The sequence below is a fragment of the Bombus flavifrons genome, chromosome 5 (assembly GCF_040668555.2).
Source record: "Bombus flavifrons isolate JBK064 chromosome 5, iyBomFlav1_principal, whole genome shotgun sequence".
Lineage (NCBI taxonomy): Eukaryota > Metazoa > Arthropoda > Insecta > Hymenoptera > Apidae > Bombus > Bombus flavifrons.
In genome coordinates this window covers 3,402,933-3,418,740 of record NC_138446.1, presented here as the reverse complement: position 1 = coordinate 3,418,740, position 15,808 = coordinate 3,402,933, and the positions used below count along the sequence as shown (strand labels likewise).

The following is a 15,808-nucleotide window of genomic DNA, read 5'->3' as shown; positions in this document are numbered from 1 at the left end:
AAAATCTAACAAAAATTTCAAGCTGAAATTTGGCACACTTTTTTATCATTACCAAGATCATGTTTTATTAAAATTTTAAAGTCGTGCGTTCAAATTTCTATGAATAACAAACGAGTGAAAATGAGGTCTATTTTGACAGTTTTTATTTTGTTGCAAGTCAACGTATCGATCGATTTTGATTTTATAGGTCTCATTTTGCCGACCTTTCCTACATTATGCCTGCATTTCTCAACCTAAATTTTTTTCTGTAAAATCACTATTTATCGTTTTATACGCGAAAAACCTGTTTTTCGTACCTATATGCTTTTTTAACAACGACGCTCAACTTTTCATAAATTTTCAACACATACATTTCATTTCAAATGATCTTCCGAACCATTTTGTGTAAAAAAATTACTTTTACAATTTTTTCCGATTCAAAGTCTAATTCGACTGGTTTATTCGCATTTCGTACATATTTCGTAGACATATCGTAAAATAAATATAGGTATGAATACAGATAAACTAAAATTTCGATTTTTTGCAAATTAACGAATATAATCATCATTGATATTTGAATACCGCTCCCGATTAGCTATACATTGTAAAATCGGCAACATGCTATCATGGAAAGTTATTTCATATGCATTTTATATGTTTCCCTTACAATAAATAACATCGCTAAATTTTTGGTTATTGTCAAATATTAACAATCAATAGAAAATTTGTCCGTCATTATAATATTAATTAGTCATATTAATATATCCGCGGTAACTCTGAACACTGGACAGCCTTTTATTTCCTAACGAATTTTTCTTATATTATTATTTTCCGAGATATGAAGAAGTTCGCTTTTTAAGCAGAACTATATATTTCTCTATGAATCATCTGATAGTACTTCTGAAGACAGGTTCATCAGCCTTTCATCTATACAATTTCAATTTGTTGATTCAATTTCTACTTTGTTGAAGTAGGAAGCTCGGATGGTGCTATGTGTTAAACATTGCCTTCTGAAACAGATACAAAAGCTCTGTATCAAGACGGCAATTCAGCATGGCATACAGACACAGCTTGAATTAGCGCTCACAATCAGCGGATATATTGAGGTACCAGGCACTTCGAATATTTTCATTAATCATTCATAACTCGAAAACTAAGATATATATATGTTCATATACATTTGTATATGTGTATATGGAGATAGAAACTCTATCTCTGTGTGCAGTAAATTTTTAATTGCAAATTTACATTTTTTTTCAAAATTAATACCAAATTTAACATGCTCTAACAAATTGCATGGAATATTAGGTGTACCAATTGATTTGAAATTTCTCATATACATTGTATACGTGTGTGTATATGTGTACTTCAACATTTACTATCGTATTTGAAACTTTGTATTAGATTCTTTGTTGTACTTTCTTAAGAAATAAAATACGTAAAAGATTATCTACATATATAGGTAAGATATTACAAACTTTCATGACCGGTTGCTATAGAAACGAAAGTCGTACACAAAGTAAATAAGTATATACATACGTATATAGATATCAGATGTATACAAAATGTGTCGTTTTACAAGAAAAGATATCTTTTTCTATTTCTTAATCTATTCGATAAATTTTACCCAAATTGTTGCTGTGAGTAAAGAATTATTTGAATATTCTCAACCATCGAAATGTAAAAATAACGAATATTTTGATACCATATCACTTACCTGCATGCCATGTGATGCCAATAAAAATTTAAAACCATCTGTCGACCGTGAGTTTGAAATTAAATTTTTCAACATTTTATTTAAATACTTAAATTATTCCCTTTATAGGATTACGATGTATATGTAACAAATTTAGTAAAAAAATTGGTTTCAAGGATGGTTATCCCGTATGCGTATTTTGTGGCATTAATGCTACAGTAACTTCGGATGGGAACGACTGCGTATCATGTAACACGACGTGTAGATGTGCCCCTAATGAAATACAAGGTAATAATTAAAGCATTTGCAATAGGCAAAAGTATTTATGTATTAACATTTAAACCAAACTACTTTAAATTACATATTTGTAACATATTATCTATTGATTAAATTGCAGATTCTTTAATTATTTATATTATTGTTAGTTATATTTTAATCATTTTACAGTAGATAGACACTTAGATGGAACGTTATTGGATACTATACATTGTGTTCCATGTATCAATAATACTTATCCATTTTTGGATATATCTAAATGCTTGCCCTGCAAAAATTTTGAATATGATTATTATCAAACTGATATGTATTTAACAAAGTACCATTATACACAGGTACAGAATTATTGTTTACATAAAAGTACTTCTGTTGATAAAGAGAATCTAAAACCTGCATTTCAAGTGAAGTTTAACAGTCAAAACACAAATAATTATTTTAGAAATGAACTTCAGACTGCTATATATTTTTGTAAGGTAAGGGAACAAATAAGAATATAAAAATAAGAAAATAATAGTACACACATATTTTTAGAAAAGAGATAAATTAGCATGTGAATATTTATCAAACATATGTGTTTTAAGTCTTTATGCTAATGATATTGCATGCAAGTTCTTTATGCAAAAACAAAAATCACCTATATGGTTATTTTATAATAAAGATGAAGCTACAACTGTATTAAATAGCAAACAAATTACGCAAAATTATAGCTTGATGAAAGGAAACAAGGTATGTAACACATATATATGTATTTGTAATATTTGTAACAATCTATTACTTAAATGTATAATATTTGATAATATAAACCATATCTTTTTAGGATAATATATTAAATTTTACAGTTATAACATTCTCTTTACATGGCAATTTCAAATCAATTGGTACACCTAATATTCCATGCAATTTGTTAGAGCATGTTAAATTTGGTATTAATTTTGAAAAAAAATGTAAATTTGCAATTAAAAATTTACTGCACACAGAGATAGAGTTTCTATCTCCATACTTAACATTTATAAGAGATAACAAAATTTTAATGTATGCATTACCTGTATTTGTTAAAAACATTAATCAGGTAAGAAAATCAATTATGAAGTAGTCAATAAATTTAGATATAAATACTTGATTACTATATTAGATTGTAAATGGTGCTTTGTGCATTATTTTATGAAAGTGTTTTAGAATATATATAATCCTTACAATTTTACAGAATCATAATAAATTATCAGATTGGCAGTTAGTTCGAAAATTTTTCTTTGTTGATAATATTAGTGGTTTTAAAACATTATATAATCTCACAAGTAACAATGGTGATGAACTATCTGTATTACGTTATATGAAATCTTTGAACGTAATGTGAGTCCTTTACCCCTGCTCTTTATAATTTGACTTTATCAAACAAAATTTGATTTTATCAAACAAATTATATATTAAATTTAACACATGACTACTAAAATAACAAATTTATATATTGTAATACTTTTTACAGAATTAATATTCAAAGTACAAAGGATAACAATAAAATATTTCCTCCTTTATTAATTATTGAATATGCTGAATTAACATATGAACAGATTGATAAAATTATAGAAGTTACATTAGATTATAAAATAAGATTTACTCTAAAAGATGAGAATATTGATTCACACTTCATGGTAAATATACAAAACAGTAATAAGAAGAAAATAACAATAAGATATATTTATAATATTATTATTGTTATATGTATATTCGTTCCTAGATAATTATTGGGATTTTGTCAGGATTAAGTTTCATTTTATCTGGGATAAAAACATGGAAATACAGTAAACAACATCACACTTCTTCTATTAATGTATTTGTACTTATTTGGTTTTTTATTTACACTATGTCTGCTATAGGAAGCATAATTATTTTGTGTTTGGTTATTTTATGCCTATATCTATTTATGTTTTATAAAGGAAAAACAATACCGTATATCCTCTTCTCTGAAGATATCAATGAAAAGATGATAAAAACATTTAGTACAGTAGCATTTTTTTCTAAAGTAAGTATTTAAACGTAAAATATAAATATGCAATTAATTACTTTAAGTATTTCAAATTTATTAATTTCTAATTTAGCTTATAGAAATATTTGGATTTATTTGTCAATATTGGAATACTGATATATTCTTTATTGATTGGGAACAACCAAAAACGATATACAATCAATGTAATGATCTTCCATATGTGCCTATAAATGAATTCCATAATGATAAACTCTCAAGGAATAAATTAAAACATTTGCAAATGTCATCAGAAACAATAACAGCTAAACGCAAGAAAATCTTATATAAGTTAAATAAGCATAATAATTTAAAAAATTGTAACAAATCTTTTCCATTTAACAAGCACAAAACTAATATTTCAATTACAAACTCGATATCAAAAAGTTTTGATCAGATGATAAATAAAAGTAGCAATTTTAGTAATTCATCTATTAGTATATGGAGGACATACTTTATTGCAAGTCAGTGGTTAAATCTTCAAACTGAAAGAAAGATAAACATAAAGATACAATTGCTTGTGGTTTTATGTATTTTTCAGGTAAATTACTTTATGTATTTTTTATGCAAGAGTAAGTAGAGAGAAATTAAATGATTAAGATTAAATTTTATATTTCGAATAGGTCATACGACTGTATCCGTGGATTCTCGGGATACCAGAAATAATCCCAACATTTTCTGAAGATTGTAATTTTATTTTATATTTTACAATATGTGTCTTAATATATATATTAACTTATTCCATCCAGTGGTTAGTGTTCATTGTACTCTATGAACAATGTATTGCAAACAAAATGCAAGAATTTATAAATGTATGTTCAATTGCAAACATCAGTGTATTTATTCTACCATTTAATTATTATGGTTTTTATATTCATGGAAGGTAATATGCATTAATAAATATAAATATACAGGGTGGCTTGTAGCTGGTGGTACAAGCGGAAAGGGGGTGATTCGACGCGAAAAAAGAAGTCGAAAATATAGAATAAAAATTTTTCGTTTGAGGCTTTGTTTTCGAGAAAATCGACTTTGAATTTTCGCTCGGTACGCGTGCACTTTATCACGTCTCGTTATAACGGATCTCACTGTAAATCGTTGTCTCGATGAAAAAATTAAAAAAAAATTAAAAAAAGAAAATTTTTATTCTATATTTTCGACTTCTTTTTTCGCGTAGAATCACCCCCTTTCGACTTGTACCACCAGTTACCAACCACCCTGTATAGAAGTAAAATGCTTATAATTAAATATTTTCATCATTTCACAACAGATCAGTGCATGGATTTGCAGACACAGACTTACGTACTTTAATTAATGATTTACAAATGGAAAAAAATAATTTATGTGCACATAGAGGTCTTGTACCAGGAACAACTCAACAAACATTTATATTGTACTTAACAAAAACTTTCAGAATTACTTTTAACAAAAGTCTAGAGCTGATGAATATCGTATGTATAACACAACTTTAGCTAACATTTCTTAAAATTTATTTTGCGAATTAATTATATATAATTTTTACTTCTTTTTAGGAACCAAGTAATTTTATAAGGACTTATTATTCAAATTGGGAATATATTTTCAATAATCAATTAAAAGTGAAAGAATATCTATGTAAATATCTAGATCACTGCATAACAAATGAAGACTATGCCATTAAAGAACAACATTTTTTTGAGAAGTTATTTAATATAGTATTTCCCCACAATGAAGAGAAATCAATTTTCTATATTGGTAATGTTTCTTTTAATAGAAAAGGAAAAAAAGTAGCTTTAATGATCTCATATATATAATTTTTGCAGATAATAATTATCCTTTCAGTCAAGTATTATTATATGGAAATGAGTGGTTATTTGCAACATTTGAAATTTCAGTATTTACTTTCATTATTGTGTTATGTAACGATTGTACATTAGCTATTATAATTACAGTATTAGTGTCAATGCTGTTAGTTGTGATAGTAAAAGAAAATGGCAAAAAAAATTTAAATAATCATACATTATTAGATAAATTGTTTTTTATGTAAATGATTTGTATTATTCAAATATTATGACATATTTTGTATTTGATACGTTTATATTAACATATAATACTTACTATTAATTTGTATAGGCTATTTAAAAAATGTATGTCATAGGTTTACCAGATGATTTCACACCTTCCATTTAAACCATAGGTTTAATGGAAATCTGTTTAAAAAAAAGTGCATACTGCAAAATATACATTGACCTTGAATTTCAAGGCCAAATTTCATTCTACTCATCACAAGGACAAAACTTGTTAAAGGAACCATAGATCGCAACGTTTCAACAGTTCAAAATCAAGTTTTGCGGTATATACCATTTTTTAACAAATATCCACCGATCCGAAGATGTAAAATCATCCGTGAAAGCTATGACATATATCTTTTGAATCCTTACAATATGGGTTTGTATAATGCAACACGCTGAAAAATTTACAGCAGAGTTCGGCATTATTTAATTTTTTTTATCCACATAATAAATAAATTATTCGAAACTTTTATTCACAAATATTTAATTATTCGTTAAATTCGTAATTAGGAGTTACTATTTTCCTTTTATTACTTGTATATTTATTCACGAATGACGCAAATATAATCATAGTGTGTATAATCTCGCTATGTATTGTTTGACAAAAAATTAATTACGAACTGTATTAATTACAAACGAAGACAAATTTTGCGAATAAATAAAATTATTCTTCATTCACAAATAACGATTACTATATTTATCTTTGTTTGTTATTCATTTGGATAAATTTTGCCTGACTGATATGTAACAGTTCTTGTATAATGCAATAAATAAATAAAGATACTTTCATACATGTATAAGTTGTAAAGTTCATATTAACATACGGTTGACTGCTCACAAATAAACTCGTATTTTTATGCACAAACGCGTTGCAACGTTATACGCGTTAATCTTTACATGAAATAGCTGGTCAACAATGTATTAAATAAGAATATATTCCTTATGTTATATATGAACCAAGAACTGCATGTTTATTGGAATTGAGTGGAAGAATTCATTACTCTCATCATTTAAATCTCACATTATAATTTATTTCTAAAGCTATAATACATATAACAGTAATTTAAACTGTTTAATATTTCCTGTGTGTACCAAATATGTCCTTATATAATATTAATGATGATCATCATTATTATGATGTTTATTATGATGTTTGCCATAAGTAATTCCAAAATATTGTTCTATGCCTATTGTTACTAAAAATGCTGCAAATCCAGTTAGCATACCCCTGGTAACTCCCTTAAACACTCGTAAGAAATGTGATTTACCAGGTAGTCCTGTATAACGCCAAACTTCATTTCTTAACCAAGGGTCCTTCAACCCAAGTTTAGCTAGTTCCTCTTGGACCATTTTAAGCTGTGGCACATCTTCTACTTTGTATATATCAGGACTTGGTATTTTATACCCATGACCATGACCTCCCATTTTTTCAAAAAAGTTATATCTGAAATTAAATTATTAATTTATAATCGAATATTTGAACAATAATCATATGTTACAAAAAATACCTAAAATATAGGGTAAACAAATCTAATTTATAAATGCTATTTTTAGGTAATTAAAACAGATGGGAATACATAACTTTGTTAAGTCAGGCATTAAAATTATTGTAAGGTTAAGTAAATATATATACAATACATAGCATGCTTTTGTATAGAAATACAAAATTTTATATAGAACACACATGTAATAAGATGAATTTAAAGACCTCATATATTGAAATACAATAACAAAATATAAGTGAATTTATTATTAATATGAAAATGTATTAATTTAATACATTACTCGTAATTTTCCTGAAAATTTAATCTGTTTATTACACAAAATTGATGGTCAGAATAAAACAAGAAATTAGAAAAAATTATCTAATGTAATACAAAATTGTAGTTATTGAATAAAATATTTAACCTTTACATCACAAAACAACTTATTGTATGTGTACAGTTTCAAGCACGATTCGCATTATGCTTAAAATACAAACACTTGATATTTTTATACTAATTACTAATACTTTATACAAAAGAAGTTGTACAGCTTATGTAAGCCACAAATTGAGTATTAAGGTCGGTATATTACATGTACTTTAAAAGCAAAATCCTTATTACCGTCATTCTACAATGTTAGTTTGATTTCTTAAATAAAGATAAAAATGGTATTTACAGTTTTACAAAAACGAAACATTTATACATACAGAAAGATGTATACATACCTTTAAAAATATCTGAAGATTGTTCGATTATACACTATAGTAATATACATACATATACACACGTCAATTTTGACGTATGCCGCATGCGCAATCTTGTATCTTGGATGTGAATAAATAAAATTTTGACCGCTAAATAATGCATATTTTAAATTATTCTTACGATTAAACACATTTAAATCTTAATAAAAATTATGAAATTATTCACAGAATATAATATTTATTAGTAATTTCACAAATACATATTTCTAAATAAACTAAACATTTATCTTAAATAAACATACAATTTTTTTAATTATATATTGAATTATAACGTTAACATTTGTTAGCGAACGTTTACTATTCATGGATATCCATTGAATTATGAATTTTGAGTTATTTAACTATCAATATATATACGAAGTATATACGTACAAAAATAAATATATAATACATAAATATGTGCAGTACAAAAACAAAAACTAAACAGAAAATATTACATTTTACGTAAATCACATACAAAATAATTGCACTTTTAATTTCCTCTAATTATAATTTAGTAAGGCAAATAACTAAAACAATAATTTCTAAAACGTTACTTAATGTCATTAATTTACATTATTATAGCGCAAAAGTAGATATGGTATACGATTGGTCCTATCATTGAATATATTATGATATATAAAATTTGGCTTCAACTTAATAATGATAATACATAATATTATTGATAATAAATGACATATCTAAATTCTTCATTTATATTTTTTAAAAAGTACGTTATACAACAACATTTCACTATAATTTCGTTAGTACGTCGCTAGGTGGATGCTCATTCAAGTACAGCTTTTTACACAGTCATTTGCCTATCTGTTTTTAAATATAGCGCTTTGAATTAAGCTTTTTGATTGGAGAATCACGTTCAACCTCCTTATTTCCGTATCAAAAATTTTCCAAGTTGACGTTGAATAGAGATTCTACGGGACAGTTTGCTCAATTTCATCAGTACCGTGTTTTGTATGAAAAATGACAATGGACGTGCAATTTACGTAATCTAAAGGAGAACAATCGTGTATGGTGAATAATTATGTGAGTGAATGTGAAGGAGTAGCATTAAAAAAATGTTTCACCACGAATACGAAAAACGGCTGTTAAAGTCAAGCAGCGAGAGCCATATAGATAGTCTAGCAAGTCCTGGACTTCATCCTTCAGTATATTTTTCGCCTACTAAAATGATGAATAATAGTTTCGATCGATTTATACCAACACGGTCGGGCAATAATTACCAAACAACATTTTCAATGATATCAGAGAACAATCGAAATGGTATAGTCACAAAGAAGACTCGCGAGAATGGAGAAAGTAACCGCGATGGTATTGCCTATTCTTGTCTCTTAAAAAATGAACTGCTTGGAGCAAACATAGAAGATGTAAAAGGACAATGTGAAGAACGAAGAGTATTATCACCAGTGGTTACCAGAAATCTTTTTAAATACATTACACCTACAAAAGACCACACACTATTGGATCAAAGTTCACCTTATTCTTTGTCACCATTGAGTGCCAAAAGTCAAAAACTTTTAAGATCCCCAAGAAAAGCAACAAGGAAGATTTCCAGAATACCTTTCAAAGTACTAGATGCCCCTGAACTGCAAGATGACTTTTATTTAAATCTTGTTGATTGGTCTTCTCAAAATGTTCTCAGTGTTGGTCTAGGTAGCTGTGTCTATTTGTGGTCTGCATGTACCAGCCAGGTGACTAGACTATGTGATTTATCCAGTGATGGTAATAGTGTAACATCAGTTGCTTGGAATGAAAGAGGAAACCTAGTAGCAGTTGGTACACATTTGGGCTATATCCAAGTATGGGATGTAGCTGTGAGTAAACAAGTAAGCAAGTTACAAGGACATAGTGCAAGAGTTGGAGCTCTAGCTTGGAATGGTGAAGTTTTATCATCTGGTAGTAGAGATAGGTTAATATTACAAAGAGATGTTAGAACTCCTTGTGTTGTGAGTGAAAGACGTTTAGGAGCTCATAGACAAGAAGTCTGTGGACTCAAATGGTCCCCAGATAATCAATATTTAGCCTCTGGTGGAAATGACAATCGTCTTTATGTATGGAACTTACATTCCCTTTCACCGATACAAACATATACTGAACATCTAGCAGCTGTCAAAGCTATCGCGTGGTCTCCACATCATCATGGTCTTTTAGCTTCTGGTGGTGGTACAGCAGACAGATGCATTAGATTTTGGAATACACTAACCGGTCAACCAATGCAATGTGTAGATACTGGTTCTCAAGTTTGTAATTTGGCTTGGAGCAAACACAGTTCAGAATTAGTCAGTACACATGGTTATTCTCAAAACCAAATTCTAGTGTGGAAATATCCCAGTCTAACTCAAGTTGCAAAATTAACAGGACATTCATATAGAGTTTTATATTTAGCTATGTCACCAGATGGTGAAGCTATCGTAACTGGTGCTGGAGATGAAACTTTACGTTTTTGGAATGTGTTCAGTAAAGCACGTAGTCAGAAAGAAAATAAGTCTGTATTAAACCTCTTCACTAGTATTCGATAAATTATTATAAAAGAAATTATGATATTATGTATAATACATAATATATGCACTATTCTAGTATTCTGAAAAATTATAAGATATATAACGTATATAGCTAATAATTTACAAACATTTAGTTATAAGTAAAAACATTTTGAAATTTATTAAGATTAAGTTTATATGCACAGCCTATTGTTCATTAATTTTTATGTGCAATAAGTTATTCATAAAATCATGCCCTTATAAGGAAAAACAAAGATCATATATAATTTTTATGTATTTTTCACACAAATATTTTTATGTCCAAAGCATTAAAATTTATATTTCAAGAATGCAATATCTATTTTTTTAACATTTTTTATATTTTATCTTATTACACAATATTACATACAGATAATTATTAATTAGTCATTTATATCTTTTATTCATTTTAACAAAATTCAATGACTAAGTATTTAACAATTTACTTTAGATATACAGTACTGTAAAACATAAGGCAAAGAAAATGGAATATTATAGTATTGTTGTTAATTTTGAATTGCAATATTGCAGTTTCTTTTAAGGGCATATTATACACTGTGTGTGCGCGCGCCCGTGTGTGTGTGTGTGAGAGAGAGAGAGAGGGAGATTCCAAATATTTATAATTTTTAATTTTTTATAAAATCTACAGATTTTCAAAGAATATTTCTTACAACCTTATCAAAATTTATTATATATATGAAATTTATATAGAAAAACTTATATATATAAAAAGGTTGTATCATAATTATCAGTTATTTTTCCTCCAGAACGACTTATATTAATTTATATTTTGCAGCAGCAAATTGTACAAATAAATTGAAATATGATTTATAAAATAAATTCATTTATTTATATAAAAATAATATATTGATATATACTTACCTGTATATTCTAAAAGAAATTAGAAAACAGTTAATAAAAATACTATAAATATTCTAGTGCAGTAGAATTTAAAATTTATATTGTATAGTTCTCAAAGAGTATGTATAATCTATTTTCCCAAATCTTAAAAAATACTTTAAAGTATATGTAAAAGGAAATAAATATATTCTGACATTAAATTATGATGTGATTTTTTTATAAAAGTGTTTGTAAATTATATGACCTTATTGTATCATAATTGATATGATACATTGGAATGAATTAATATAAGTGCATATATCAGTAATTTTAAATATTATTGTTTTCTTTTTTAAATATTGATATGATACTATATAAGATTTTAATATCATAATAATATTTAAATAGAAAATACAAAAAGCTATAGCTTATATTTTGTACAAACTCAATTTAGAAATAGAAATTTAAATACTAACATATATGGAATGATTACGCTTAGTTTATGAAATTATGATAAATGTATATTACTTTCAATGTAAATATACATATACACATAAATATTACTCATATTATTCAAAATATGGAAAAGATGTTTGATTTAGAGGAGAAAATACAATGTTGAGTTTGAGCTTTTTGAAAAAGAGATATATGTAATTATTACACACAATTGCTGCAATATTTTAAAACATTCAATAAATAAAATACATAGTTATAACATAAATTCAGATCAATGGGAATATCCATATGTATATGTATCTACATTGCCTTATGTTGTTAAATGTATAAATATACAGTATATTTATGGCTGTCACGATTTTTTAGGAACTTTTAGTAATCTAATAAAAAAATGTTCCAAACAAATGTTGATCAGTCCTGAATCAATAACAAGTTGCAATGTAAAACTAGCCTGAAACTTTTTTTTGACAAAAAGTTGTGGTCACCTGCTCTTTTTGGAAGTTACGTTTCTCCCATTTAGTTTTATAAGTAATATTGAGACAAATTCAGTGGTATTGTACAAAACTACTTGTTTTCAATAATTTACTTAGAAAATCATTCTAAAATATAAAAAAAGCTCCTTATTAACGTCTAAATTAAACGCAAACAAATTTCAATGATATCTTATAATTGAATATAAACAGTAAATACACTTGTTATAGATTCCACTTCTGGTTCATTACATGTAACCGTATTATCATTAAATTTATTTTAAATGCATCAGTACAACAATTATTATACAAATATTTATAAATTATTTATAGAGATATTCGTAATTAATTTTTTATGAAACATCCATTAATACTATTGAAGTATTTTGGAATCAGATAATACATACATGCAGAATTATGAATTTACAAAATTTAAACTTTGAAGTATGTTATTAAAAAAAATAGATAATAATGAGTAAATGTCAATGATGTTTTAAGAGATATATCATATTAAAAAAGATATATAAAAATGAAGAAGACACTAAATCACTAATACTGAGCATATTTCTAAATATTAACTAAACTATTTACTGATCATCCTTTATTCAATGCTTGAAATATTTGTATTTTAATATAATACATCTTACAAAACACAGACTCACAATCTTTTTTATACACTTATCTTCAAATTGTATGATTATATTGTTTATATTTAAAAATATATAATTGAATTCTATTATAAAAACATAATTTCATATATGTATATTTAAAGAAAATTAATTTTTTAATTATATATAAGTTCACAATCGATATTGAACAGTTATATTTTAAAAAAAGTTCTTTTTTAAATTGCATATGTTGAAAAAATTTCATTCATCTTGAGATTTCTTTTTCTTTTTTTTTCTTTTTTCGCTTATAACATTTTCACTTGTTTCTTCTTTTGTGAATGTAGTCTCTTCAACCTCCTGATCCTTATCTTTCTTCTTCTTTTTCTTCTTTATTTGCTCTATAACAAAAAAAAAAATTTTATATGTATATTAAATTTGTACATATTATATTTTCTACTTGTAATTTTATTCATATCATATTATAGATTTAAAATTCATAAAATAGATAAAATAAAAACTAACCCCCTGATATCCCAGGAATGTTTTCTACTGCTTTTTCTCCTTCTTCTTCACATTTAAAGCTTGATTCAATATTATCTTCTATATCCTGTACTTTACTTTTTTTCTTCTTTTTCTTTGTTAGAACATCTTCTGACTGAGCTACTTCCTGAGTTACTGATTCATCTACACTGTCACTAACTTCCTTCTTTTTCTTTTTCTTAGGCATTTCTTCATCTAGCTCTGTAATTTCTTCAACTGGCTTTGTAATTTCTTCGATCAGCGTTTTTTTATCTTCAATTTCAGAATGTTTTCTTTTCCCATGTCGAAGAGTTACATCCTCATTAACAGAATACTGAATATATTCACTTTTAGTATAATATTTCTCAAATTTTGCTTTTGCTTTGCCTGTGCCACTAATTCTACGAAAATTCCCTTCTTCTAAAATCCTCAAACGTGCTTCCAATTTAGCTTTATGTTCAGCACCAAGATCAAAGCTGCCATCTTCTCCTAATGCATCTACTCTAGTTGCTAATGAAGCTTTAGCAGCTAACATTCTGGACATCTTTCCTTTATTTTTTGTTGAAGATTGTCCAACAAGTTGTGCATGATAAATTAAACCATATTTTGGAGTATCTTTTTTTGATTTTAATGCTCTAAAGAGAGCTTTTTCAGCACCAAGTATTTGCACAGTAGATGCTGGATGCTTGGCAAGATTAATTAAAGACCCAGCATGTGAGATTAAACGAGCTCCCACTAACTCTCCAACAAGAACAGTTAAATTTGGTGCCATTGCCATCATTCTTGCTTTAAGATAATCATATAATTGTGTTCTATATTGAGAAATTTCAATAACTTGATCGCATAAATGTTGAATATTTAAAATATCATCTTCAGAGATTTCAGTTCCCATAGATATCTCAGCAGCTTCTTTTACTTTTTCCTCTACATCTTCTGATAATATATCAGATAAATCTGAATTTATAGTATTCTCTCTAGTCCCAATTATTTTTACTGTTTTAACAAATGCTATATTATCTGTAATAATCTTTCCAAGTTCTGGAAAGTGCCAGCCATACCATTCACGACAACGCATAACATAGTTATTTAATTCTTTGTCTAAATCATCTAACAAACAAACAGCTTGTATTATCATAGTATCAATTTTATCAGGTGAAAATTTCAATTTGTACCTAGAAAGGCTATGTGCTAAACCCAATGCCATTGCTGTTATTTCTTTTTTAGGTAAACCAGCCAATAAACTATCCATCTGGCTTCTTATACATCTCATTAATTCTTGTATAGCAGTATTACTGACACAAGACAAACTCAGTTTATCCTTTATAGCATTACCTAGCTTAGCGTCAGCTACAGCTAGTTGTTCTTGAAGTTCATTACAATGTTTTTTAAGTATCTTCTTTAATGATTTACAAAGTTTACCTTCTACTGCAGCAGTTGTAGCTACAAGAGCCTCAGTAGTATCGGCAAACTTTTCAAAGTGTTTCAACTTCACTCTGTAATGCAAGATATTTAATATTAAAACTAAAATTAAAATTGTTATGAATGCAATATCTTGCTCTATCGAATTTATTACTTCAATTAAAGGTATTAATGCATTTTTTAACAACAGAACTTATCAAAATTGTTGTAATGCAAAATTAAAGTCAAAAACATCAACTTACATCTTACTAGCTGCTTCAGGTGTTTCAAAATCATGATAAAGATTTTCTACTTCTGCTAACTTATCTTCATCAAGTAACTGTAAGAAACAAACATGATTTTATGGTACATATTTAAACCAATAAGGTATTTACACCGTATTTAAAACGTAAAAAGATACTTAAATTGTTAAAATAAACCTAAAAATTATTAGCAGCACGAACACGTGCAACATTTTTTAGGTTAAGTATTATGTTAAAGCTTTTAATATAATTTACCTTGAAAATTGCATATCCCGCAGGGGTTTCAAATAACACTAACATTTTGGTTAATTTATTTTCACGGTTAGAAATATCGTATTAATGTTTTTAACAATTTTCACGTTTATGATGAAAGGCGCCAACTAGTTATAATTTCGTAAAACATTCATAACTATTAAGCACGGTTGTATAACACTATATACTGCGCGCTAGTATACATATCCACGTATACAC

General features: G+C 26.9%; 4 protein-coding genes across 5 annotated transcripts in view; 2 read left to right on the top strand and 2 right to left on the bottom strand.

Moving 5' to 3' along the window:
- ND-B12 (NADH dehydrogenase [ubiquinone] 1 beta subcomplex subunit 3) overlaps positions 1–8,371 on the bottom strand; it is an 86,163-nt gene extending 77,792 nt beyond the window's left edge. Inside the window, exons 1-2 of one of the 2 annotated variants that reach the window (XM_069112514.1) lie at positions 8,229–8,371; positions 7,112–7,463 (exon numbers count right to left, since the gene is read on the bottom strand). In XM_069112514.1, the coding sequence (XP_068968615.1) occupies positions 7,133–7,444 (312 nt within the window). In that variant the 5' untranslated portion in view covers positions 7,445–7,463; positions 8,229–8,371 and the 3' untranslated portion in view covers positions 7,112–7,132. Of the gene's footprint in view, positions 1–7,111; positions 7,464–8,030; positions 8,132–8,228 lie in introns of those variants that run through there. The other variant, XM_069112515.1, reaches the window with a different exon arrangement.
- On the top strand, positions 1,510–5,994 carry LOC138179567 (meckelin). The gene is made up of 13 exons (XM_069112469.1): positions 1,510–1,743; positions 1,805–1,963; positions 2,123–2,424; positions 2,483–2,677; positions 2,769–3,020; positions 3,156–3,301; positions 3,435–3,600; positions 3,687–3,971; positions 4,048–4,512; positions 4,595–4,854; positions 5,239–5,419; positions 5,501–5,702; positions 5,771–5,994. Exons 1-13 carry the CDS (start codon positions 1,545–1,547, stop codon positions 5,992–5,994), a joined length of 3,036 nt encoding a protein of 1,011 aa, XP_068968570.1. The 5' UTR covers positions 1,510–1,544.
- A 704-nt stretch (positions 8,372–9,075) lies between the features above and the next one.
- Positions 9,076–11,829, top strand: fzr (fizzy and cell division cycle 20 related). The gene has a single exon (XM_069112487.1). It carries the CDS (start codon positions 9,323–9,325, stop codon positions 10,781–10,783), a length of 1,461 nt encoding a protein of 486 aa, XP_068968588.1. The 5' UTR covers positions 9,076–9,322; the 3' UTR covers positions 10,784–11,829.
- Positions 11,830–13,280: 1,451 nt separating this feature from the next.
- nop5 (nop5 ribonucleoprotein) lies at positions 13,281–15,771 on the bottom strand. Its single transcript, XM_069112486.1, has 4 exons — positions 15,593–15,771; positions 15,338–15,414; positions 13,680–15,169; positions 13,281–13,555 (listed from the first exon to the last, which is right to left on the bottom strand). Exons 1-4 carry the CDS (start codon positions 15,635–15,637, stop codon positions 13,419–13,421), a joined length of 1,749 nt encoding a protein of 582 aa, XP_068968587.1. The 5' UTR covers positions 15,638–15,771; the 3' UTR covers positions 13,281–13,418.
- Positions 15,772–15,808: the final 37 nt, after the last annotated feature.